This window comes from Lolium perenne, chromosome 6 (genome assembly GCF_019359855.2).
Source record: "Lolium perenne isolate Kyuss_39 chromosome 6, Kyuss_2.0, whole genome shotgun sequence".
Classification (NCBI taxonomy): Eukaryota; Viridiplantae; Streptophyta; class Magnoliopsida; order Poales; family Poaceae; genus Lolium; species Lolium perenne.
The window spans coordinates 19,360,261-19,387,692 of NC_067249.2; the positions used below are offsets into that span (position 1 = coordinate 19,360,261).

Sequence of the window (27,432 nt, forward strand, 5' to 3'; positions counted from 1 at the left end):
GTTTTACTTCCCTCGAAGACTGCCGCGATCCCCTATACTTGTGGGTTATCATTAGGCAGCTCACAAGATCCAACAATGAAGCACAATTAGGAGAAGACGACCATCTAGCTACTGCTATGGACCCATAGTCCAGGGGTGAACTACTCACTCATCACTCCGGAGGCGACCATGGCGGTGAAGAGTCCAGGGGTGTACCTACAGATGCTTATTGTGAACTCGTGTTTATGTTGCAGAGCTATTGTGAAAGATAATTAGTCTATATATCTTCTAAACATAAATTTGGCGTGTGTGTAGGGGCTGGCTTGGCCATGTCAGAGAGCAGCACGGCGGCGGCTCAAGCGTGGAAGGAGGAGGTGTGGTGGGTGTTGGATCCGATGACTTGCCATGAACGCGCTTCATCGTGCTGTCGCTGCAGTCATTGGGGAAGCTGTACGACATGATGGTGGTGGATCCTGCCAAACCATGGGCCGTGAGGTTTCCATGGTTAGAAACATGATCAAAAGCTCCAGGTGATTTTCCCTGTTCCTTGATTTAATTTATTTTGTCTCTGTTCCTATGGAAGAGTTTGGAGTGGAGGTTTGTTTCTTTGCAACGAATGGCTTGCAGAATTGGAGAAGCCAATTGCTTCCGCTATCAAACTCAAGTTTATTACACAATGAGTAGGATGGACTTATTGGCTCTTTCTGAAGAATGCTTTTGTGATGATAGCTTTTTATATGCCACAGTTTAATAAGCTTAAAACTCAAGTTTATTACACAATGAGTAGGATGGACTTATTGGCTCTTTCTGAAGAATGCTTTTGTGATGATAGCTTTTTATATGCCACAGTTTAATAAGCTTAAGATCGGAATTATAATACACAATGAGTAGGATGGACTTATTGGCTCTTTCTGAAGAATGCTTTTGTGATGATAGCTTTTTATATGCCACAGTTTAATAAGCTTAAGATCGGAATTATAATAGGCACGTGAATTACAAAGAAATATTTTTTGGTTTAGAGGTACAGCATGCAGCTAGGATTCTATTCTGGAATGAACTAATGGATGATAGTTTATTATGAGTTACTGCCCCCATCTGTTTCTATTTTGTCAGTGCCATATACCTTCTCTTAGTAACTTAAACTGCATGCCAGCTTGGTTTAAGTGAATATTGTATAGGGTACTTCCGTTCCATTGTTTAACTCTCTTATCCTTTCGAGAATTAATATTATTGCCATACTGTGACTGACAATTCAAATTTCTATATGTTGCTACTGACGTGCTCTGCTCCTAAATAATGTTGTGGAAATTTGTTGGTTTTGTACAGAGGCAGCAGTATATTTGGTACTATATTAGTTTGAAGATTATGTTGGATCCATAAGAAAGAGGGAAGATATGGAGCCGTAACTCCATATTTCACATCGATGTGTGACAGGACTGGTAACTGAAATTGATTCACCATTTTGTATATGACAAAATCAGCTTGACATTGCCACCGTCTCCTGATCAGTCAGTCTGATGTGGTTTTGGTGTTTTTTCTAGCAGAGAAAAGAACTCCCATCTACTTGGTCAATCGGTAACTGTTCAGTACCATGTTTAGCAATTTCAGTTTGTCCCCGGTCATTTCAGCCAATGTTTTCTAAATAAAAATATATAATGGTCTTGACAACATGGCTACTTTTTAACTGATGTATTGTTCTTTAGCTGTTGGTGTGCCATGGTAATTGTCTTGAAAGAAAACTAACTAAATCTGTTGTGTTTTTTACATGATTTTGGTGTGTTTGAGATTATGCCACTTATATTCATATTGCATTTATTTCTCAAACAAAAAGAACATTCATTCTATTCTCACCCAATTTATTATTTCATACATCACAAGCTAAATGTATTCTCAGGGTAAAGGCAATGCGTATTAAAGCTTTTTGTTGCTGCATAGACAAACCCGTCTCAATTATTGCTATATCGCTTCTCTTGATATTCAAAATTTAGCATGGGTTTTTTATGTTCTTGATAATCCTATATAAAATACTAAAAGTGATTGATGTTAAACAAAAAAACTAAAAAATGGAGGGATTGAGCGATATATGCAATTTTTAATTTATGCTGATGTACTGCCTGATGATGTTTTTTTGAAAGCTTATTGGCTGATGATGTTCTTATGTGCTTGGTGATCTGCTTGCGGGTGAATTTATAAATAGCAAAAACCAAAATGAATTTTGAATTTTATAGTTGTTTTTCCTTTGATCTACTTGATCTAATTTAACACCAAGGATGAAATTTGAGAGATCAAAATCAGATTCTCCTTTGTAATATGAGAATATGGCGCCATTATGATTTTCGTTTTCTTTGGACAAAATATTTGGATGTATGTAACTCCTTGCAAACTACAATTGTCATTTTATCTGTAGGTGGTTATTGTTTTCCTTGCACCGAGTTCAGACCAGCTGGAATTATTCTTGCTTGCAAAGCTTAGGACATGCGGCTCTCCATTTACTCCAACATTTCAATGTAGCAGTCTCTTTATCATATCTACTTTCTTTTGCTGCAGTGGGGTTTCAGCGGAAAGCCAAGACAATACAAGTGAGATAGCTAGCCGCACAAATCAGTTGTTTGGACACGTGAAGTGTCTTATGTCATTGGTGGATCTCCCATGGGCTGGATTTTGTGTGTGTGGCCTGAAGGAAAAGAAGAATGGCTGTCACTTCAAGCTGAAAAGTCATATCACTCACTCAGCCACTCAGGTGACTCAGCCACCTGGCAAGTACTCAGATCTTCGGAGATTCTTAGCTCTATAAGCATTATTACTGCTCATGATTGTTTGCAGTATATATTATACCAATGTTATTTTCTTCCTTTTTAGATGAGTGATTACTGACTATTTGGACAGAATAATGGTCCATGTGAGAGAAATAACATGCTGATACCATCCTGAAATAATATAAGCAGGATGGGACGAGGTTTCAAAGACCTTTTTCCCCAGTGGCATCCACAGAATATGGCTACTACTACTTAAACTTGGCCGGGTAGTAGTGGTTATTTTCCAGGCATCTGCTCTTGTTTGTGTTTCACTTCAGCAAGAAAATCCCAACGGGTAGAATGATAGAGCACTTCAAAAGTTTCCAATGGAACTTCAAAAGCTCCACAATCATTCTTTTGTCGCAGATACTTGTTCTATACAACCTGATTAGAATGATAGAGCACTTCAAAAGTTTCCAATCAAACTTTTCTGTTGTAGAATGTTTATTTTCCTTTTCTTGAAGGAAATCATTCTTTTGTCGCAGATACTTGTTCTATACAACCTGATCTATATTTTGTTTGTGCCTAGGTTGGAGGTTGCTAGCGGGGAAGTTGGTTATTATTCAATCTCGTTTTGGCCAGTTATGGAGATACAGACAAGGAAAGTGGCTTTCGCTGGCGTGTGGTATATGTTTCAGAATGGTGCGGAAGGGTTGAGCAGCGATAGAGATTTTTTTAGTCCTAGGTGAGCACTCAGACACTTCAATTTTCTCTTTGTAATACTGCAGGATTTAATACTTCAAGTACATATGAATAGTACGTTTCTCTCTCCCCCAGATTTTTTACTACCGAGAATGCTTTTGGTAATGTTTACGGATGTTCTCAGCCAGAGTTGGGCTTCCTTGTCGACGACTTGCCATCTCGAGCACCTCTGCAGGTATACAAACTCTTTCTTGTCTCTTTCATTTTCAGTGACCCTCGCTTTGGTATATGCTCGACTCAGTGTGCAGTGCGATTTTTATCTCTTTAGTTTGTTGTTTCGCTGGATATAGAAGCAAATTAAGATGTGAAAATGTGGGGATTCAACAATGATATGTAGCTGATAATTTTTCTGCTTGGCTTACTAAAAAAGAAAAGCTCTATATATGATTGTGACAGGTTAATTGTGAAGATATGAGACTTCAAGAAATAACCTTCATATTAGGTCTGGTAGTCTACATCCCCAACTTAGTGTTAAGGTTCGTGTTGATTTTTAAGGTTTGTGGTTTTAGTGCCTTGTGGAGTGACTAAATTCGTGCTTTGTGGAGCGCAATGGTATATTTCCTTTAACTGGAAAAAAAGTTTCTGTAGTTTATATACATGTTGTGCAAAGATATAGCACGAGGTTCTTTTGGAATTTGATTTCTTTAGATCATTTACCAATCTTTAGCTAGATCTGGGCAGGGGCATTGTTGTACGAATCTAAATTGACTTTTGTTAGTTTATTTACGTTTTTTTGCGCTTATGCTTTGGTAGTTACTAAATCATATGTTACTGTTCTTTTTGGGGCTTCCGTCACTCTATACTTCAGAGGCTGTTGTTGGCCCCTATGTGATGCCTATGGTCGTGTTCAGTTTGATGAGATCTTTAATTTTTGAAGTTACAGAAAATTTTAAGGTTTGTGTTTTTAGTGCGTTGTGGATGATTCTCACTGTGATCATCCCAGGATAGCAGGTGTAGTTCTATTGAGCATTAGTGTTCTGCTTCCATATATCATGTTGGATAGTGATTGCATCCAGATTTTTTTTATTGTTTCTTGTTTTTCCTTCCTGTTTACATGGCAAAGAGATCTGCGGTTCCCAAGCATACGCGGTAGGGCCTCTAGAAATATTTCATGTTTTAGAGTACATCTGTCCATCTTATTCCTTCCTCACCAATTTAATTCTATTTTGCAGCCAGGCTCTGGATGTCCAGGAGTTTCTTACACCACAGCATTATTGTTCGTGGAGTCCATTGTTGTTGCAGGTCTACCCATTCTGGCTGTTTTCCGGCATTGTTTCTGGCTGTTAGGTTGTACGTCATCTCACCCAAACAATGCTGGATTCAGGTACACTAGCTGCTACTCTTTTTGTCATTTACTCGATTCAGTTGAGACTGAGGTCAACAAATATACTGGAAAAGTACAACTTGGCATGTATTAACCACGGACTATTGTAATGCATGTCATCGGCCGTAGAAGGCGGGGGTCTGTGGATGCTAGCAAGTGAGGCAACTTGGCTCGGACCGGCCATAGCGCTGGTGTTGATGTCTCCCCAGTCCCCACCGTCCTCCTTTGTCTCCCAGCCACGGCTGGCTTCAGTCCCTCCTCTGATGTGATGCTATGTGAGCAAGAAAAAGAGCAAAAAAGTTATGTATCACCATCCAGCGTCCACACAGCCAGATTAGTTTTGGATAACACATGTACTCTGACCTGCTCAATAGTCTGAAATGCCTTCATTATTAGGCAGATAATGATACTGCTCTGAATAATTCTTTTTTGTTTAGAGCAACGGTGTTTTCAGTAACTCTCCTAGGTACTATATATATTGCTTTATTTATGCTGATACTGAATTTTGCATTCTGAAGTAGCTTACCGTAATTTGCAGTCCTGATTAGTGGAAGTCAGATTGATTGATTATATAGTTTGCATTGCAGGTATAGGGTGTTCGTCAACAGCTACTTGCAAGGTGAAGAGATGTCAACACTTCGTTTTTGAGCCGTGGCCTGTGAGGTACTGAGTACCGTGTCTTCCATGTGCCCCTGACAATCTTCGGCATGCCAACCTTTAATTTACCATGTAGAAATTATCTAGCTTGATTCAATCCACCGGTGTTATTTTAGGAGATGCGTGCTGAACTGAAGTAGCTGTATCATCAACTGCAAGGTTAATTATTATGTTATTTTCTTTTGACCTGGAGGTTGAAAACATGTGGAGGAGGGCATCACGCCATGCAATGACACGAGGGATCAGCTAGAAACAAGCGGAAGCTTTAACCTGAGATGTTTAAGATCTCTGATGCACATGGAGCTAGGTCTTTCACATGTCTTACTCGGTATGCAGGACAATGCGGCGCGGAAGGTCTCATTTAGTTCAGCAGTCGGATATCTGTTTGAAAGATGCGGCGGGCACAAATAAGTTGTTGTTAAGCCATATTTCTACGTCTCATCCCTCTCTAATTCTGACCACTCAAGTCCATGTGGTTTTCTTCATTTGATCCTCTGTGCAGCAGCAAAGGCTTGGTCCATTTGTCTTCCGCAAGGTACCCAAAGTAATAACTGCAGTATTGACTTGTCTAAAATTGACATGCTTTGATCATCGTATGTGTCAATAATTAATTTACAAGAGGTTGACAGTGGAGATAATCCTTGTGGTTCCCAGGGTTGCTTTATGTGTTATTTTCTGCTGCATAATAATCCTAAAGAAAGTGCATGTGAGCGGATTTATTGTGTTCCTTTATGTGTTATTTACTTCGATTAGAATTCTTTCTCTTGTAGACTTTTGTCTTTTGTGTGATTATAATTCTTGTTGAATTGAAGTGTAAATAATAGTATTGATCTGCTTGCTTTGGCCATCTTTTTCCATGTTTTGCTTGGTTGATATGCTTCTGGCGATTATTTTTTGAAGTGAGGTTTGTTTAATTGGACTTTTTGCTGCATAATAATCCTAAATAAAATTCATGTGAGTGCCTTTATTGTGTTCCTTTCATGTTTTTCTTACTTTGACAATGATGCTTTCTTTTAAAGATTTGTCTCTTTTATGTGATTATGGGTTTTTGGGTTTCAGATGCGGAATGATGTTTTCTTGGCCCAGGCACGTGACGAAATATGATTTGGAGGCTGACTGCTTTAGTTCTCCTTATGATGATGTGAATAAAAGGAAGCTTGCCTATAGCCATCTTGGTATTGGAAACAAGTATGCAAAGGTGTCACAATAATTACTTGATCTTACTCTATTTCCTCTAACATTTATTACATGACATTAAGTTGATCTGTTGCATTTAGGAGCGAACCTTCTAAATATGGTGATGCCCATTACTTTTTTAAAACTATAATCGATCATTTCATGTCATGAGAATGAGTGGGCAGCCCATATAACCTAACAAGAGAGTTCATGTGGCAGTAGTCTGCTTTCAGTAGCAATAACTTCCTTTGTGGTGTTTGGTCTTTAATTCTTATTTATCGTATATGATGGCTTGAGGTTTGCTAATCCATGGTTTGATCCTGAAATTTACTTACATATATCTATGGGATGCTGCAGACGAGGGGACAAGGAGGTGAGCAAGGGCGATGAGGGAGGAGCAGACTCACCGACTCGGACTCCTGGGCGATTTTCAATGGGGAGCAGGTGAGCAGACAAACATCGGAATGATTATAGTCTTGGGAGGGAAGGGCTAGAGCTAGGTGTTGATTTTCAAGTAGTGATCAATCTTGAGCGATTCACGCGGTTGCTTCGATTGCACCATGCATGACAAATTTGGGGTAAATAATCTTGGGCTGGAATCGATGACTGCTACGGCCATATACCGACATACAAACCTATTTAATCAATATCAAAGTCATTTTCTGGTGATTTTGACTTCTTAAGATACAACCCTCAATGGAGGGGGCATAAGAAGCAAAACCCTACAGCTTATCCTGAGACCATGGAATGGAATAGACATGCACAAGCTTAATGTCACTAAATATTACACATTCAGCTAATGAAACATAACTTAACTCAAAACTATGCTTTACTCATGCTAACATGAAGCAAATGGCTGAAAATGGCAGGCAATCTCTCGTAACCAAACTGCTTCAAGGTACATTTTTTCCAACCTGGAAAATCTTTTTTTGCTTCACCCTGTGTATGTCCCTTAGTTATTTCTATTTCTCAAACTTTATGATACTATGGTCCTTTGTAACTGCAAAGAGTACATCTAAAAATAACATGAGTATGTTAAGTGCTCAAAGTGAATATGTAATTTGAGTTAATTTGTGGTATTAAGTATTAGCTTCTTATATAACTAACTAAATGCAGGCGTGCCGGAGGTGTAGGTGACCAAAGTTGAGTAGCTCAGTGAGATTGTTTTGGCTCATGTCATGAAGAGACTGGTCCGAGGGAGGTGACACTGAATGTGCTGAGCCGATGTCATCTGAAGAATCAAGTACCAAGATATTGCTGCTCTAGGCTAGCATCTGCCACTACTCGATGTGTTGCTGCTCCAAGGCCAGGTACGGGGGCGATGTGCTTGGTCCAGTGGAGGAAAGCGTCGTGGGAGAAGAGGAACATCAGGAGCGGTTGAGATTGAGCAGGAGATGAAGGGGTGTTGCCATGCGCATCACCGTGCCCGGTTTACCTTGGGCTCATCATCAAGTACGATGGCAGGAGTTGGGTCTGATCCAGAGGCGGTGTGGTTAGCGAGTCATTTGTTCTTTTTAAGTATTAGCAAACTTTTGTTGACATCATGCCAAATGTCCATGAATCAAAATAGAAACCTTAGGGCCGAATCTGTGTCTCCATTTTGCGAATTGCGCCATGAGTCCTGTGTTCTTTTTAAGTATTAGCAAACTTTTGGCGACATCATGCCAAATGTCCATGAATCAAAATAGAAACCTTAGGGCCAAATCTGTGTCTCCATTTTGCGAATTGCGCCATGAGTCCTGTCTTCTTTTTAAGTATTAGCAAACTTTTGGTGATATCATGCCAAATGTCCATGAATCAAAATAGAAACCTTAGGGCAAAATCTGTGTCTCCATTTTGCAAATTGTGCCAGTGACGCAATGGGTTATTTCAGTAGAATTACAACAATGTGTATTGCTCAGTCTTATTTAACTTTTCAAAAAGAATCTGATGCCTTGAATCCGACCTATTGTTTATATCATTACTATATCACTTATTTGATACTTGAGACTACTGAATTTTCTTTTGAAAAGTACTTCCATTGTATGCAATTTTGTTTGGTTAATGCTACAACATAAATATTTTTCATAAGGGCTGCAACTGTTTGATTCAAATATCTTTTTTTGTCTTAAAGTAGATACATTTTTCTTGGAATTAGTAACTGTTCATTTATGTTTTTTAAGAATGCTACCTCTCTTTCGATACAATAACCATAATTTGGTGGAGGAGCTTATGCAAAAGCTGAAAAAATAGTGTGAAATTGTACTAAATTGTTATATCTTATTGCATCACCTTGATGGAATGGAGTGTTTGGATCTAAAGCAGTTAAATTGCAGACTAATTCTTAATACTAAATAAGCTAATACTTATGATTTAAATTTTAACTTGACTTTGCCATTTGCGCGATAGCGCAATGGGTCATCTAGTATGACATAAAGTATGCATAAAACATGTAGGTATCATCAATAAAGTGGCATGGAACATAAGAAATTATCGATACGTTGGAGACGTATCAGCAAGCAGCTACTTTTCTGGCGCCATTGCCGGGGAGATGAAGACACGCTGCAAGGGGAGTCTCTCACACCCAATCTATTTACGGTGTTTATTGTCTTGCTTTATTTTATTTTCTGTTTTGTTTGCTTTCTTTATATCAAAAACACAAAAAAATTAGTTACTTGTTTTACTTATTTAATTCGTTTTGTTTTATTTATTTTTATTATTGCTAAAATGAGTAATCCTGAAGTTGAAGTTCGTTCGTTTAAGCAACAAGGGGGAGAAAGTTTAAAAGATGCTTGGTATAGAATTAGTGATGCTCATCATAGGTGCACTAAGAAACACTCCACTATTATCCTCCTTAGGAACTTTTATGTTGGTATCTCTAGCTGGAATAGGTATGTTCTTGATACTCTTGCAGGGGGTAATTTCCTAGGTACTCCTGCTTTAGAAGCTAGTTGCATTATTGAGAGTCTAGTCGGAATACCACCTGTTAATGAAGCTAAAATTGAAATCTCTCTTGAGGATGTCATGAAAAAGTTAGAGGCCATAGAGAAAAATCTTCCAAGTGTTGAGACTAAATTGGGAATATTACTTGATAATACTGATAAACTTGATAAATCTCTAGTAGGAATTAATGAAAGAATTGTTGGCTTAGAAACTTGTGCTATCCATGATAATCAAACCCATAAGATTGGTGAACTTGAAGAAGCTATGGGAACCTTGGGTTCAAATTTTTCTTCTCTTAAGTTTAAGGAGAAAACTTATGTGGGTAAGTAGCAAAAGTTCATGTATGTCTCTAAGATGCCTAAGCCAAAGAATCATTATGAGCTTAAAATTGATAAAACCCTTAGTACCACTATGGAAAATTTAGATAATGGAGCATCTATGATACCTATTGCGACAAGTTGTGTTTTTAAGGAAAATCATGATGTTGATGTTTCTTCTCTTGATGTTACTTGATTTTCACTTTCTGCGCCTAGCTGAAAGGCGTTAAAGAAAAGTGCTTATGGGAGACAACCCATTATTTTACTATAGCAATTTTGTTTTATATTTGAGTCAAGGTGATTGTTACTACTGTAGCAATACCTTTGTATCTTTACTTTATTGCATTGTTGTGCCAAGTAAAGTCTTTGATAGAAAGATGATACTTGATTTGGATTTCTGCACAGAAATATATTTCTATCTATCACGGTTTTGCGTTGTTCTCCCTGTAGAAAATTCGTAAAATCTTGAAAAAATTCATGAGTAATCCTCAGATATGTACGCAACTTTCATTCAATTTGACTGTTCTGTTTTGACAGATTCTGCCTTTTATTTCGCATTGCCTCTTTTACTGTGTTCCAGTGGATTTCTTTGCTCCATTAAATTTCAGTAGCCTTGGGTAATGTCCAGAATTGTTGGGAATGATTGTGTCCTTGCTGAACATGTGAATTTTTGATTATGCACTAACCCTCTAATGAGATTGTTTTGAGTTTAATGTGAAGGAAGTTTTCAAGGATCAAGAGAGGAGGATGATATAATATGATCAAGAAGAGTGAAAAGTCTAAGCTTGTGGATGCCCCCGTGTTTCATCCATGCATATTTCAAGAAGACTCAAGCATCTAAGCTTGGGGATGCCCAAGGCATCCCCTTCTTCATCAACAACTTATCAGGTCACCTCTAGTGAAACTATATTTTTATTCCGTCACATCTTATGTGCTTTACTTGGAGCGTCTGTGTGCTTTTATTTTTGTTTGTGTTTGAATAAAATCGGATCCTAGCATTGCCTGTGTGGGAGAAAGACACGCTCCGCTTTTTCATATGAACACTGGTGTTCTTCGTTTTACTTTTAATGTTCATGGCAAAAGTTGAAAGCTACTGCATTTATTGCTATTTGGTTGGAAACAGAAATTGCTTCATGTGGTAATTGATATATTGTCTTGAATAATTTGATACTTGGAAATTGTTTTGATCTCTCAAGTAGATCATGTTTAAGCTCTTGCATCATGTAGTTTAAACCTATTAGTGGAGAACTACCGTAGAGCTTGTTGAAATTTGGTTTGCATGATTGGTCTCTCTAAGGTCTAGATATTTTTTGGTAAAAGTGTTTGAGCAACAAAGAAGACAGTGTAGAGTCTTATAATGCTTGCAATATGTTCTTATGTAAGTTTTGTTGTACCGGTTCATACTTGTGTTTGCTTCAAACAACCTTGCTAGCCAAAGCCTTGTACTGAGAGGGAATGCTTCTCGTGCATCCAAAACCTTGAGCCAAAACCTATGCCATGTGTGTCCACCATAACTACCTACTATGTGGTATTTTTCTGCCATTCCAAATAAATACTTCATGTGCTACCTTTAAACAATTCAAAAGTTATTATCTCTTATTTGTGTCAATGTTTTATAGCTCATGAGGAAGTATGTGGTGTTTTATCTTTCAATCTTGTTGGGCAGACTTTCACCAATGGACTAGTGGCTTCATCCGCTTATCAAATAATATTGCAAAAAGAGCTGGCAACGGGGTTCCCAGCCCCAATTAATTAACTTTCATTAATAATTCTCTTCACATGTTTTGCCCTGATTCATCAGTAAGCAACTTAATTTTGCAAATAGACACTCCTCCATGGTATGTGAAATGTTGGAAGGCACCCGAGGATTCGGTTAGCCATGGCTTGTGAAAGAAAAAGGTTGGGAGGAGTGTCATCCATAAATAAAACTAAAGTACATGTGTAAACAAAAGAGAAGATGGATGATCTACCTTGCTGGTAGAGATAACGTCCTTCATGGGAGCCGCTCTTTGAAAGTATGTTTGACGAGGGGGTTAGAGTGCCCACTACCATTCGTTGACAATAACAAACACCTCTCAAAACATTACTTTTATGCTCTCTATATGATTTCAAAACTTGAAAAGCTCTAGCACATGATTTAATGCTTGCTTCCCTTTGCGAAGGGTCTTTCTTTTACTTTATGTTGAGTCAGTTTACCTACTTCCTTCTATCTTAGAAGCAAACACTTGTGTCAACTGTGTGCATTGATTCTTACATACTTGCTTATTTGCACTCATCATATTACTTTGTGTTGACAATTATCCATGAGATATACATGTTGAAAGTTGAAAGCAATTGCTGAAACTTAAATCTTCCTTTGTGTTGCTTCAAAACATTCTATTAAGAATCTATTGCTTTATGAGTTAACTCCTATGCAAGACTTTTTGATGCTTGTCTTGAAAATACTATTCATGAAAAGTTTTTGCTATATGCTTCAATTGTTTAGTCATTATCTATTTGTTAAAAAACTATAGACCATTGCTTTGAGTCACTTCATTCATTTCATATGCTTTACAATAGTATTGATCTGTTGGTAGCATGTCACTTCAGAAATTATTCTTTTTATCGTTTACCTACTCGAGGACGAGTAGGAACTAAGCTTGGGGATGCTTGATACGTCTCAAACGTATCTATGATTTCTTATGTTCCATGCTAGTTTTATGACAATACATACATGTTTTATTCATACTTTATATCATTTTTATGCATTTTCCGGTACTAACCTATTAACAAGATGCCGAAGCACCAGTTCCTGTTTTCTGCTGTTTTTGGTTTCAGAAATCCTACACAGGAAATATTCTCGGAATTGGAAGAAACAAAAGCCCACGGCCCTATTTTCCACGGAGGATTCCAGAACATCGAAGAAGAGTCGGAGGCGGCCAGTAGGGGGGCCACCCCATAGGGCGGCGCGGCCTGGCTCCCTGCCGCGCCCAGGTATGGGGAGCCCACCACCTGGCTCTCCCGACGCTGCCTCTTCGCCTATATATTCCTTCGTATCAGAAAACCCTAGTACCGGGAGCCAAAATACGATAAAAGTTACTGAGACGCCGCCGCCGTCAATCCCATCTTGGGGGATTCTAAAGATCTCCTTCGGCACCTTGCCGGAGAGGGGAATCATCACCGGAGGGCTCTACATCACCATGCCCGCCTCCGGACTGATGCATGATTAGTTCATCCTTGGACTATGGGTCCATAGCAGTAGCTAGATGGTTGTCTTCTCCTATTATGCCATCATGTTTAGATCTTGTGAGCTGCATATCAGGATCAAGATCATCTATTTATAATGCTACATGTTGTGTTTGTTGGGATCCGATGAATATGGAATAATATGTCAAGTTGATTATTGTTCTATCATATATGTGTTGTTTATTATCTTGCATGCTCTCCGTTGCTAGTAGAGGCTCTGGCCAAGTTGATACTTGTAACTCCAAGAGGGGGTATTTATGCTAGATAGTGGGTGATGACCCACAAGTATAGGGGATCGCAACAGTCTTCGAGGGAAGTAAAACCCAATTTATTGATTCGACACAAGGGGAGACAAAGAATACTTGAAAGCCTTAACAGCGGAGTTTTCAATTCAGCTGCACCTAGAAACAGACTTGCTCACAAGAGTTTATCAGTAGTAACAGTTTTATAGCAGTAGCAGTAGTGAAATAACAGCAGCAGAGTAACAAAGACAGCAGTAGTGATTATAGTAAACAGCAGGATTAAAATACTGTAGGCACGGGGACGGATGACGGGCGTTGCATGGATGAGAGAAACTCATGTAACAATCATAGAAGGGCATTTGCAGATAATAATAAAACGGTGTCCAAGTACAAAGCAATCAATAGGCATGTGTTCCATATATAGTCGTGCGTGCTCGCAGTGAGAAACTTGCACAACATCTTTTGTCCTACCAGCCGGTGGCAGCCGGGCCTCAAGGGAAACTACTGGATATTAAGGTACTCCTTTTAATAGAGTACCGGAGCAAAGCATTAACACTCCGTGAACACATGTGATCCTCACATCACTACCATCCCCTCCGGTTGTCCCGATTCTTGTCACTTCGGGGCCATTGGTTCCGGACAGCGACATGTGTATACAACTTATAGGTAAGACCATAAACAATGAATATCTTGATGAAACAATAACATGTTCAGATCTGAGATCATGGCACTCGGGCCCTAGTGACAAGCATTAAGCATAACAAGTTGCAACAATATCATCAAAGTACCAATTACGGACACTAGGCACTATGCCCTAACAATCTTATGCTATTACATGACCAATCTCATCCAATCCCTACCATCCCCTTCGGCCTACAGCGGGGGAATTACTCACACATGGATGGGGGAAACATGGCTGGTTGATGTAGAGGCGTTGGCGGTGATGGCGGCGATGATCTCCTCCAATTCCCCATCCCGGCGGAGTGCCAGAACGGAGACTTCTGGCTCCCGCGACGGAGTTTCGCGATGTGGCGGCGTTCTGGAGGTTTTCTGGCGACTTCGACTTCTCCTCGTGCGTTTTTAGGTCGAGGCCAATAAGTAGTCCGAAGGAGGGCGTCGGAGGCCGGCCGAGGGGGCCACACCATAGGGCCGCGCGGGCCCCCCTGGGCCGCGCCGCCTTATGGTGTGGGGCCCTCGGGCCTCCACCTTACTTGTCCTTCTGGCTCCGTCAGTATTCTGGGAAAATAGGGCCTTCTGCATAAATTCCGAGGATTTTCCCGAAAGTTGGAATTCTGCACAAAAACGAGACACCAGAACAGTTCTGCTGAAAACAGCGTTAGTCCGTGTTAGTTGCATCCAAAATACACAAATTAGAGGCAAAACAATAGCAAAAGTGTTCGGGAAAGTAGATACGTTTTGGACGTATCAACTCCCCCCAAGCTTAGCTTATTGCTTGTCCTCAAGCAATTCAGTTAACAACTGAGCGATAAAAGAACTTTCACGAACGCATTTGCTCATATGATGTATATATTCTCATGCTATGGCTAATACTTAAACATTTCATAATGAGATACATGCAAATAAGATCATCTAACAGCTATGTCAATCATGGAGAGGTATCAACAATTAATAATAAGCATCATGAATCATGTATATAAGCAGGATTGCAATGTTCATAAGAGAGTATGATAAAGTGGTATCTCGCTTGCCTGTATTTGATTGGCAAAACTTAAATGCCCGGGCACCTCTGGAGTTCATAGAAAGACTAGAAGTAGTGATTGTCAAAGATAAAAGCATCAAAGTTATACCACAATCAATCATATTTTGAGACAAGCATATTATACTAAGAATGACAGTTGTGCTCTCAAGATAGTGCTCAAAGAAATAATGGAGACACAACATAGAAGTAAAAGATTGACCCTTCGCAGAGGGAAGCAGGGATTAACATGCGCTAGAGCTTTTCATTTTTATAAAGACAGGAGTAAAATTATTTTGAGAGGTGTTTGTTGTTGTCAACGAATGGTAATGGGTACACTAACTACCTCGCCAACCGGACTCTCAAGAGCGGCTCCCATGAATTATTTGCATATTTATGTGGCACTCTTTCCAACCTTTCTTACACAAACCATGGCTAACCGAATCCTCGGGTGCCTGCCAACAATCTCATACCATGAAGGAGTGCCTTTTTATTTTAGTTTTATTATAATGATGACACTCCCCCAACCTTTGCTTACACAAGCCATGGCTAACCGAATCCTTCGGGTGCCGTCCAACAATCACAAACCATGGAGGAGTGTCTATTTAGGTTAATTAATTTGGGACTGGGAATCCCGTTGCCAGCTCTTTTCGCAAAGTTATTGGATAAGCGGATGTGCCACTAGTCCATATGAGAGTCCGTCAAAAGTAAACAACAAGGTTGAAAGCTAAACACCACATACTTCCTCATGAGCTATGAAACATAAACACAAACTGAGAAGCATTTTGAAGGTTTTAAAGGTAGCGCATGAGAATTTACTTAGAATGGTTTGAAATGCCATGCATAGGTATTTATGGTGGAAACTTTGGAACAACTTGGTTTTCAGGTATTTGGAAGCACGAGCAGCGTTCCCGCTCAGTACAAGTGAAGGCTAGCAAAAGACTAGAGAGCGACAAATCAAGAGAGCAGTAACTGTCATAATCATGCTTGCGGCAAAATAAATTAACGGAGGCATAAAAATGATACAAGAACTCTGAAGCAATATAGATCATCGAGGCTTAATTGACTTTTTGTTCAGTCATATGCATGCGTGAGCATGTGCCAAGTCGATATAAATGAATTATTCAGAGGAGGATACCACAATGCCATACCTACTTATGAATAAAACAATGCAAGCAAACATCCATGACATGCTACTCATATTAATAAATTGGAGTTAAACATGAGAGACCATGAACTACTAGACTTTCTCAAATAACATATGCCTCACATGAAGCAACTAAGCATGCTCACATGGATGAGTATATGTACAAAAATGAAACCAAATAGAGTTCATACCAGCCTCTCACCACAATCCAATTGTCGTAGATCGTCATTATTGCCTTTTCACTTGTGTAGCTTGGATAATATGAAATGAAAACCACGCTCCAGCCACCGAAGACCATTGAACTCATAATGAACTTTACAAACCAAAGAAGAACAGCAAATATTTTTGGTGTTTTCGAATTGCAAATAAGAACAAAAGGAAACAAGAAAACAAAGCAAAATCTTTTTGGGTTTTCTTATAGCAAACTAGCAATAGCAAATAAAGCGAAACAAATGCAAGAAACCAAAGCAAACAAATTATGAAGAGAAACAACAGAAATATTTTTGGTCTTTTTGTGTTTTGGAAAGGAAACAAAGCAAAAACAAGAAATAGCAAACTAGAAGAAATACAGAAAAGCGAGATGGCAGAAATCTGCCAAAACCTGACAGCAGTACAGAAATCGATTTTTACAAAAATCTTACATTGCTCAGCTCGAAAAGTGTTCAACTAATGAAAGTTAGATAACAACCTGGGGAACCTGCACAAAAATTGGCAGCTCAAAATAACGTTCTGGCTGTGCGCACGAATTTTTCTAGTAACAGTCCAGAATCTGTTTTCAGGCAGCACTTCCCCAAATATCATCTCCCTCTCATTAGAAAACCACTCAAAGAGACTAAACAAGTATGTGCAAGTATCCAGCAATCATAATATGCAAAGAATGAGTGATGCCGGTATACCTCCCCCCAAGCTTAGGCTTTTGGCCTAAGTGGAGTTCAACCCCAACGAGGGTCGCTGTTCCTCGCCGGTGGATAATTCATGGCGTAGTCATAGTAAAGTTCCTGTGCAGAAGAAAAGCGTGGAGGCTCCACATGCCCAACATGTTGATGCGAGGAACTTGCTGCATCGGATGATGAGTCGAGGTGCTCCTCGACCTCCGTGTCGTCTCTTGCATGATGGCCTCCTCCCTCTATGTGTGCATCCAGTGCACCTTCTGTGACCGACCAATCTTCCCTGGAATCAAGGTTAGACAGAACAGGCGCAGGCAATCTTACTAGTTTCTCAGTTTTCTTAGTTATCCTCCAGACTTTCTTATAAAATGTCATCTTGTAAAACAGGTTACCCAAGTTGGAGGAATCAGAAACAAATTCATGTTTAATCATAGAGGCTATGTCAAGTTTTTCTATGGAGAATGGAATATCAAAATGATGAGGTTCTACATTATGAAAAGCTAGTAAACGAGAGGCGATGAGACCTCCACAAATTCCACCTTTCTCACGGTTAGTAGCGAGTCTATAAGCTATCAATGCCCCCAAATTATAAGTCCTACTACTTTGCAGTGCCGCAGCTAGAAAAGCTAAATCCGGGATAGAAAGTTTACCACCAATCTTTCTAGCAAGAACGCATTTAGTAATGAAATAGGCAAAGTAGCGGATAGCCGGGAGCTGAATGCTAGTGATTTTACCACTATCCTCTGAGAAACTCCTTCCATAGCAAATCATCTTGAAGAGGCTTAAGAGTTCTTGCGGCGATCCCCTTATCCTCTCGCATGATCCCCATTGCGGTACTCTAATTGCTGCACAAAAATCACTGAATGGCAAGTTGACAGCTTTATTGTAAATTTTATACTGGACCGTGGGGTTAGATCGCGACCAATTGAACTTAAAGTCCTGCACAAAAGACATAGTTAATTTTGCATATTGTCTTGGCTCTCCTTCAACAAAATCACTCAGCCCTGCTCGAGAAATTAGACTCCGAACATCTTCCAATATTCCCGCGCTTCTCATGAAATCCGCGCACGGGTAGTAAGAGGGGTATACTCCCTCTTCACGGTTCACTCTCATAACTTGTTGGACCTCCAATTCTTGTTGGTTCAAGTGATATCTATTCCACTCCATTTTCTGAAATTTTCAACAAACAATATAAAAATTTGATTTGGTGACATATAATCAAGGGGAACTACTATAGGAACTTGCTAGAGTACTAATCATGCATCAAAACTAGTTTATACAACTTAGAACAAGCATGCAAGCTCACTAAACATGTTACCTACAGCAGCAAAATATTCAAGATATACTCAACCAAACAAAATTCTACTTGGATAGGTGGAGGAGTCACATACCGGAGAGCAAATGTGCCAAATTTCAGACAGAAATCTGGGCTGAGCAAATAGATCGAAAAATCCTGAGCTCTTGAGCAAAAACGCGAGTGAGAGAAAGCTGGTTTGAGTTTTTTCAGGAGAGAGAAGATGCTGGGAGAAAGAGATGAGATAGTGGGGCAAGGAGGGGCCCACACCACAGGGTGGCGCGCCCCCCTCCTTGGCCGCGCCGGCCTGTGGTGTGGCACCCTGGGGTGCCCCACAGGCCATCCTCTGGTGCTCCCAGGTGCCTCTTCGAAAAATAGGACCAACGGTATAATTTTTGTGAATTTTTGAAAACTTTGAAAAATGCACATTTCTGGGTATTAAGTTTATTATTACTGGCCAGGAAATTTTTTTGAAAACTCTAATTAAGTAAGGAACTTTGCAAATTAAAAGTGCTACAGCAACTAGAGCAAGTGGAGGAAGAAAGAGATGTTGTTTACCTCCTCTATGCATATAAAAAGTATTTGTTAACAAGGTTGATCAAGTCTTGCCACCAAATAAATTTTACATAGCATAGGAAGAAATAAACCTCAAATCAATCATGTTACCTTGAATTGTATTGATGTGGATCCAATCACGAGAGTTTGATATTCTTCTTTAGTCTCATATATAGGACAATCAATAGTTCCAACTTTGATAGTTCTCACATTAGAAATAGTATTGACTCCACATACTTTATCAATCTTCTTGGGAAAATAAACGGTATGCTCCCTATCATCAACATTGAAAGTAACCTTTCCTTTATTGCAATCAATAACAGCCCCTGCGGTGTTAAGAAAAGGTCTCCCAAGAATAATAGACATATTATCATCTTCAGGCATTTCCATCACAACAAAATCAGTTAATATCAAGCAGTTAGTAGTAACTTGAACAGGAACATCCTCACATATACCAACAGGAATAGCAGTAGATTTATCAGCCATTTGCAAAGATATGTCAGTAGGTATCAACTTATCTAAGTAAAGTCTCTTGTAAAGAGAAAAAGGCATAACACTAACACCGGCTCCCAAGTCACATAGAGCAGTTTTAACATAATTATTCTTAATAGAACAAGGAATAGTAGGTATACCTGGATCGCCCAATTTCTTTGGAACTTTGCCATTGAAAGAGTAATTAGCAAGCATAGTGGAAATTTCCTCATTGGGGATTTTCCTTTTGTTAGTAACAATATCCTTCATATACTTTGAATAAGGAGGCAATTTAATAGCATCAGTCAAAGGGATTTGCAAGAATAAAGGTTTCATCCAATCGCAAAATTTATTATAGTGTTCTTCTTCCTTTGATTTTAGTTTCTTAGCAGGAAAAGGCATTTGCTTTTGCACCCAAGGTTCTCTTTCATTACCATGTTTCTCAGCAATAAAATCTTCTTTAGTGTACTTTTTATTTTTAGCATGCTTTTCAGGTTCTTCTTCAACATCTTCTTTATCAGAAGCATCATTCTTATCATTATCTTTATCATGTTCATTACCACTTTCAGTTTCAGCATCAGAAATAGAAATACTATTAGGATCATTAGCAGGTTCAGAGGATTCTACAACATTTTTATGTTTCTTCTTCTTTTTCTTCTTAGAAGGAGCACTAGGTTCAATGCGTTGAGAATCTTGTTCAATTCTTTTGGGATGCCCTTCAGGATATAGAGGATCCTGGGTAGAAACACCACCTCTAGTTGTTACTTCATAAGCATGTTTCTCTTTAGAATTATTCCCCAATAAGTCATTTTGCACTTTAGTGAGTTGATCAATTTGAGTTTGAACCATATGAAAATGTTTAACAAGCATCTTAACATCATTGGAGGTTCTTTCTACAATATCATGCAATTCACTAATAGCTCGAGAATTTTCCATTAAATGATTCTCTACTCTCATATTAAAATTTTCTTGCTTAACAATATAATTATCAAACTCATCTAAGCATTGTGCAGGAGGTTTCGAATACGGAATATCTTCCCTAGTAAAGCGTTGAAGGGAGTTTACCTCAATCATGGATGAAGGGGGAATTATCTCACATACATCTTCTATGGGAGGTAGATTCTTCACATCTTCAGATTTAATACCTTTCTCCTTGAGAGACTTCTTGGCTTCCCTCATATCTTCATCATTCAATTTAATTAAACCCCTCTTCTTCAGTATCGGTGTCGGGGTTGGTTCAGGTGTAGACCAATCATCATGATTCCGGCCTATTTTAGCCAATAATTCCTCAGCGTCGTCTGGAGTTCTTTTCCTGAAAACACAACCAGCACAACTATCCAGGTATGCCCTAGACTCAATGGTTAGTCCACTATAAAATATATCAAGTAAATCATGCTTTTCCAAATCATGATCAAAGCCGAGCTCTAATAAGAGAGCAAAATCTCGCCCAAGCCTCGTGCAATTTCTCTCCATCTCCCTGGTCAAAATTATAGATTCTCTGCAAAGCAATATGTTGAGCACTAGCAGGAAAGTATTTACGGAAGAAAACATCAAGCAATTCTTTTGGACTTTTAATAGAATTAGGTGGCAAACTATTATACCAAGTTTTAGCGTCATCCTTTAATGAGAATGGAAAGATTTTAGCAACAAAGTAAGTACGCTTCTTAACATCATCGTAAAAACAAGCCACTCAGAGTAGATAACTCAATCATGTGTTCAACAGCACTTTCTTTTTCAGTACCACAAAAGGGTGTTTTCTCAACAATAGCTATATGAGATAAATCAAGAGAAAAATCATAATCTTTATCCTTAATGTTTATAGGAGATGTGGCAAACTTAGGATCAGGAGACAGTTTATATCTAACAGCATGTTCTGCAAGCAACTTTTTAATTTTTCTTGCATCAGTAGTAGCATTGCATTTTTCAATAAAATCATCATTAAGCTCCACATAATCTTCATCAGGATCATCACTAGAATAATCAAGTTCAGGTGAATTAACAGGTGTAGTAGCATTAGGAGTTTCAGTATTTTCAATTTGTCTAGACCTAGCAATCGTAGCATCTAGAAAGGATCCCAATGAACCACTATCATCAAGCACAGCAGAAATATTATCAATATTATGAGAGTTTTCAGATTCAGCAGAAGTACCCGCATGTGAAGCATGTGGCGGTGAAACAAGTTTATCAATCACAGATGGTGAATCAAGTGTAGCGGAGGTACTCAGAATTGTACCTTTTCTTGTAGTGGATGGTAATATGGCGACTTTAGAATCGCGAGGTTTACCCATGATGGAGAATTTGCAGCGAACAATATCAATCCAAGTGAACTTCCAAATAAAGCTATGCTCCCCGGCAACGGCGCCAGAAAATAGTCTTGATGACCCACAAGTATAGGGGATCGTAACAGTCTTCGAGGGAAGTAAAACCCAATTTATTGATTCGATACAAGGGGAGACAAAGAATACTTGAAAGCCTTAACAGCGGAGTTGTCAATTCAGCTGCACCTGGAAACAGACTTGCTCGCAAGAGTTTATCAGTAGTAACAGTTTTATAGCAGTAGCAGTAGTGAAATAACAGCAGCAGAGTAACAAAGACAGCAGTAGTGATTATAGTAAACATCAGGATTAAAATACTGTAGGCACGGGGACAGATGACGGGCGTTGCATGGATGAGAGAAACTCATGTAACAATCATAGTAGGGTATTTGCAGATAATAATAAAACGGTGTCCAAGTACAAAGCAATCAATAGGCATGTGTTCCATATATAGTCGTGCGTGCTCGCAATGAGAAACTTGCACAACATCTTTTGTCCTACCAGCCGGTGGCAGCCGGGCCTTAAGGGAAACTACTGGATATTAAGGTACTCCTTTTAATGGAGTACCGGAGCAAAGCATTAACACTCCATGAACACATGTGATCCTCACATCACTACCATCCCCTCCGGTTGTCCCGATTCTTGTCACTTCGGGGCCATTGGTTCCGGACAGCGACATGTGTATACAACTTATAGGTAAGACCATAAACAATGAATATCTTGATGAAACAATAACATGTTCAGATCTGAGATCGTGGCACTCGGGCCCTAGTGACAAGCATTAAGCATAACAAGTTGCAACAATATCATCAAAGTACCAATTACGGACACTAGGCACTATGCCCTAACAATCTTATGCTATTACATGACCAATCTCATCCAATCCCTACCATCCCCTTCGGCCTACAGCGGGGGAATTACTCACACATGGATGGGGGAAACATGGCTGGTTGATGTAGAGGCGTTGGCGGTGATGGCGGCGATGATCTCCTCCAATTCCCCGTCCCGGCGGAGTGCCAGAACGGAGACTTCTGGCTCCCGCGACGGAGTTTCGTGATGTGGCGGCGTTCTGGAGGGTTTCTGGCGACTTTGACTTCTCCTCGTGCGTTTTTAGGTCGAGGCCAATAAGTAGTCCGAAGGAGGGCGTCGGAGGCCGGCCGAGGGGGCCACACCATAGGGCCGCGCGGGCCCCCCCTGGGCCGCGCCGCCTTATGGTGTGGGGCCCTCAGGCCTCCACCTTACTTGTCCTTCTGGCTCCGTCAGTATTCTGGGAAAATAGGGCCTTCTGCATAAATTCCGAGGATTTTCCCGAAAGTTGGAATTCTGCACAAAAACGAGACACCAGAACAGTTCTGCTGAAAACAGCGTTAGTCCGTGTTAGTTGCATCCAAAATACACAAATTAGAGGCAAAACAATAGCAAAATTGTTCGGGAAAATAGATACGTTTTGGACGTATCAGTGGGTTCATGCCTCCATTGAATCTGGGACAGTGACAAAAAGTTCTAAGGTTGTGGATGTGCTGTTGCCACAAGGGATAAAACATCAATGCTTTGTCTAAAGATATTTGTATTGTTTACATTACGCACAGTACTTAATGCAATTGTCTGTTGTTTGCAACTTAATACTGGAAGGGGTGCGGATGCTAACCCGAAGGTGGACTTTTTAGGCATAGATGCATGTTGGATAGAGGTCTATGTTCTTTGTCGTAATGCCCTAAGTAAATCTAATAGTAGTCATCATGATATGTATGTGCATTGTTATGCCCTCTCTATTTGTCAATTGCCCAACTGTAATTTGTTCACCCAACATGTTATTTATCTTATTGGAGAGACACCACTAGTGAACTGTGGACCCCGGTCCATTCTTTTACATCTGAAATACAACCTACTACAATCATTGTTCTCTGTTGTTCTTTGCAAGCAAACATCATTCTCCACACCATGCGTTTAATCCTTTGTTTACAGCAAGCCGGTGAGATTGACAACCTCACTGTTAAGTTGGGGCAAAGTATCTTGATTGTGTTGTGCAGGTTCCACGTTGGCGCCAGAATCCCTGGTGTTGCGCCGCACTACACTCCTTCACCAACAACCTTCACGTGGCCTTCATCTCCTACTGGTTCGATAAACCTTGGTTTCTTACTGAGGGAAAACTTGCTGCTGTACGCATCACACCTTCCTCTTGGGGTTTCCAATGGACGTGTGCTTTACCGTCACAAGAAGCTACTTTCTAGCGCCGTTGCAATCCCTATCACGCGCAAGCAATGATTTACTTCACGGGCGAGGTATTTTCTTTTTAAAAAAGAAAAATAGATTGCATTGAAGTAATAAAACTATTCCAATTTTAATAATTGTTGAGAAAGAATGAGTTATATCCCTTCCCCGTCCCATCGAGAAAGACAATTAACGAATCCTAAGGCAAAGGGGCGAGAAACTCAAGGCATCGGTAGGGGAGCGTTCCGCCTTAGAGGGAAGCAACCGCGAAAGCGGGGGTCGACGAAGCGGAAGCGAGAATGTCAGCCATACCCAGAACTCTGATTAAGAAAAAGCTGGAGCCGCCTGCAGTATACAAAATAAACTTTATAGCTGAATATAGACGCCTCTTCCCCCCCTCCCCACATGGATAAAAGTAAGTAAATAGGAATTAATTCTAACTCCCACATGATTAAAAAAAGTAAAAGGTCTTGCGAAGAAAATAATCCTACTGCCTAGTCTCTTTCATCATATCGGTCTTATGGTTGAACTGCTGGAGCATGCAATTCCACATGGCATCGGATCTACAAGATCTAGGTTTAAATTCTAGCCAATGCAGTATTTAAAATAAATATTTAGTGGAATCCCTAAAAAAATCCAACGATACATGTCAAAGACCCGGGCGAGATCTAAAAAAAGCTCACCGGCCTAGACAAGAGGGGAGGTATTAAATATAATTACCTAGTCTCTTTCATCAGATCAGATTTATGCAATTCCACAATAGATTTGAAGAAACTTTTTTTTTACTCTAAAACTAGTATGGTTGTACTCGGGGTTGATACGTAATTGTATTCGGATTTGTACTCATACTTCAATATACTCTAAGGGTTTCACTAGGAGATTACTTGTACTTCGGTTTTCTTGGTTTTTCATTGAGTTATACTCATTATTCGGTGTACTTGAATTTGTATGTAACTACTTATGTTTTGTACGTAACTGTATTTGGGTTTCACTGAGTTGTACTTCTACTTCGATGCAATTGCATTTTTTATATCACCGAGTTATACTCGTACTTCGTAATACTCGGATGTATTTGTAACTACACTCGGCTATTGTACACACTTGTACTGCAGGGTACTTTGGATTTTAGTATACTCGGATTTTTATTAAGGACGTATTTGTGCTCAGAGTAGATAGGCAGATGTGTAATGATCGTACTTCTTTTTATTAGTCTTAGAACTAGAAACTCAATTCGGCTCCCGGGTGCGTATGATCCCTCTACCATAAAAACATATTTTCAAGTGTTAAAAAAATTTGATAAATTTTTTACATGTACATCTCCATAATATATGTGTATTCGTCAAATTTCACGAAAAAATGATATTTTTTGTAGTCTAAGCGAAAAAGAGAAAATTTATCTTGTGACAAGTCTTTGTTTCATCACCGAATTTTGTCTTTTTAACACACGGCACATGACATGTCGATTTTTCATGAAACGACTTTGTGAGCGCGTAGCACATGAAGATATACATGCGAAATTTTTGTTTCAATTTTTTTCACATTTTAAAATGTGTCTAACATGTATTTCAAAATAAAGGGAGCATATGCTCCCATGTGCCAAAACATCACCGAATTTTGTCTTTTTAACACACGGCACATGACATGTCGATTTTTCATGAAACGACTTTGTGAGCGCGTAGCACATGAAGATATACGTGCGAAATTTTTGTTTCAATTTTTTTACATTTTAAAATGTGTCTAACATGTATTTCAAAATAAATGGAGTATATGCTCTTAGAACTGCCTACTAAGGAAAACCATGTGGTAGAGCTGACGATTATTAGCGATAGCGCCGATCGATTGCATATATACATGTGCTAGAGCTAGCTAGGGGGGTGGTCATGGATGCATGCGACGGCGCGCCGCGAAGGCTGGAAGGAACGTACTCCCTCCTGCCTATTTTATATTGCTCATAATTTTTTATGCAAGTAAGCTGTGCAAAATTTAACTAAAAATATAGATAATAATATAAAGATATACTATAACAAATGCATATAATATAAAAATACATTTCATGGCATTTCTAAAAATATGATTCTTTTGTTATCAATATAGATGATAAAACTTTACGAAGCTTGGCTTCGACCAAACCAACATTTTTTGGGCAGAAGGGAGTACGTGGCCTCTGGCACATGTCATGCAGCGGCTGGTCCAACTTCTCTGTGTTTGGATGCACAGAATCTGGCCTCGGAAATGGAATTCGACCCAGATTGGCCCAATTCGTCTGTTTGGGTGGCCATAGAATTGCAGCTCGGAAACTTGACCCAATTCCAAGCCCACCCCGCACCCGTCCGCTCTGCCTAGCGAGTTTCCGAGGGTGCGAGCTCGGAAACGCGTGGAATCTGGTCGCTAACCCGCGTACCGCTTCGCTCTTGTCTGGCGAGTGAGCTCGCCTCTCTCACGAACTGGACGCGACCGGCGGCGGCGGCGCCTCCGGTAAGCCTCTCCCCGCCTTCGTCCTCCTCATCTCTTCCCCGCTCTTCTCTGCCCATCCCCGCTCCCCTCTCCCCATCCCTGCTCTCCTTTGCATCCCCGTCCTCCTCTCTGCATCCCTGGCCTCCTCCAACCCTAGATGCGATGGGGAACGACGGCAGGAGGGTTACCGGCGGCGGGAGGGGAACCAAGGCATCTCCCTACCGCTCCCCAAGCCGGACTCTTAGCTAGGCTTCATCTCCCCAAGCCTTTTCTAAATCGTGATTGATTTGTTGTCTGGAGCTAAATCGTGATTGATTTGTTGTCTACACAAGCCTTTTCTAAATCTAAATCGTGGTTGATCTTGTTTTTTTACACTCTACACAAATCATGGTTGATTCCTTCAGATTTTGCAAGTCAATTGTTGCTGCATTTGATAGAAAAGTTGTGTGAAAAAAATTATTGGATGATAATTATTTTGATATTATTATGTGTGAAAAATAATAAATGAACATTCTAATATAAACATATTATATTTTCTTATACGTAGACAACTTTATATCGTCTAAATTTAACAAAACATCAAATTCCACGGTTTGCGGCATCCAAACACGAATTGGAATTGGGTGCCAACCTTTGATTCTAACAACGAATATCAGGTACATCCAAACAACAGAATTGAAATGGGGTCAATTTCCTTTCCATCTTGGATTTGGAATTTCACTCCAATTCGATTCCAAGGTCAAATTCTGTGCATCCAAACACATTAAGAAATTCCATGTCTAGCGAATTCAGGCCATATGCATACATTACCTGTATTCATAAACATAAGAACACAAGGAAGATACAAACGGTTGTGCTGCTGAAAACGGCCATCGCCACAACTACCAAGCACACACATCCTTCTTTGTCGCCGGAGAAGAAGAGCACCAACAGTTGGTCCATTCGTTGACGTTGAATAAACCCTAGCCATAATGTGTTAATGAGCCACGATAGCCATCAACTCCGTAAGACTGGATCTAGCCCGATAAGGAACATCGACCGAAGGAGGCCCCGAGCCTCTTCG

At 39.8% G+C, this 27,432-nt stretch overlaps 1 protein-coding gene and 1 long non-coding RNA gene across 4 annotated transcripts; both read left to right on the forward strand.

Annotated features, from left to right (window-relative positions):
• Positions 1-2,233: 2,233 nt before the first annotated feature.
• Positions 2,234-4,845, forward strand: LOC139829924 (uncharacterized). Its single transcript, XM_071822044.1, has 5 exons — positions 2,234-2,735; positions 3,304-3,459; positions 3,552-3,651; positions 4,649-4,800; positions 4,842-4,845. The coding sequence occupies exons 1-5, from the start codon at positions 2,629-2,631 to the stop codon at positions 4,843-4,845; spliced, it is 519 nt and encodes a 172-aa protein (XP_071678145.1). The 5' UTR covers positions 2,234-2,628.
• A 90-nt stretch (positions 4,846-4,935) lies between these two features.
• On the forward strand, positions 4,936-8,349 carry LOC127308676 (uncharacterized). 3 transcript variants are annotated; one of them, XR_011746545.1, is made up of 6 exons: positions 4,936-5,266; positions 5,388-5,463; positions 5,651-5,992; positions 6,517-6,655; positions 6,991-7,077; positions 7,750-8,349. It is a non-coding gene; the product is annotated as an uncharacterized lncRNA (long non-coding RNA). The 3 variants fall into 3 exon arrangements; XR_011746546.1 differs by having other exon boundaries at positions 5,794-5,992; XR_011746544.1 differs by having other exon boundaries at positions 5,388-5,992.
• Positions 8,350-27,432: the final 19,083 nt, after the last annotated feature.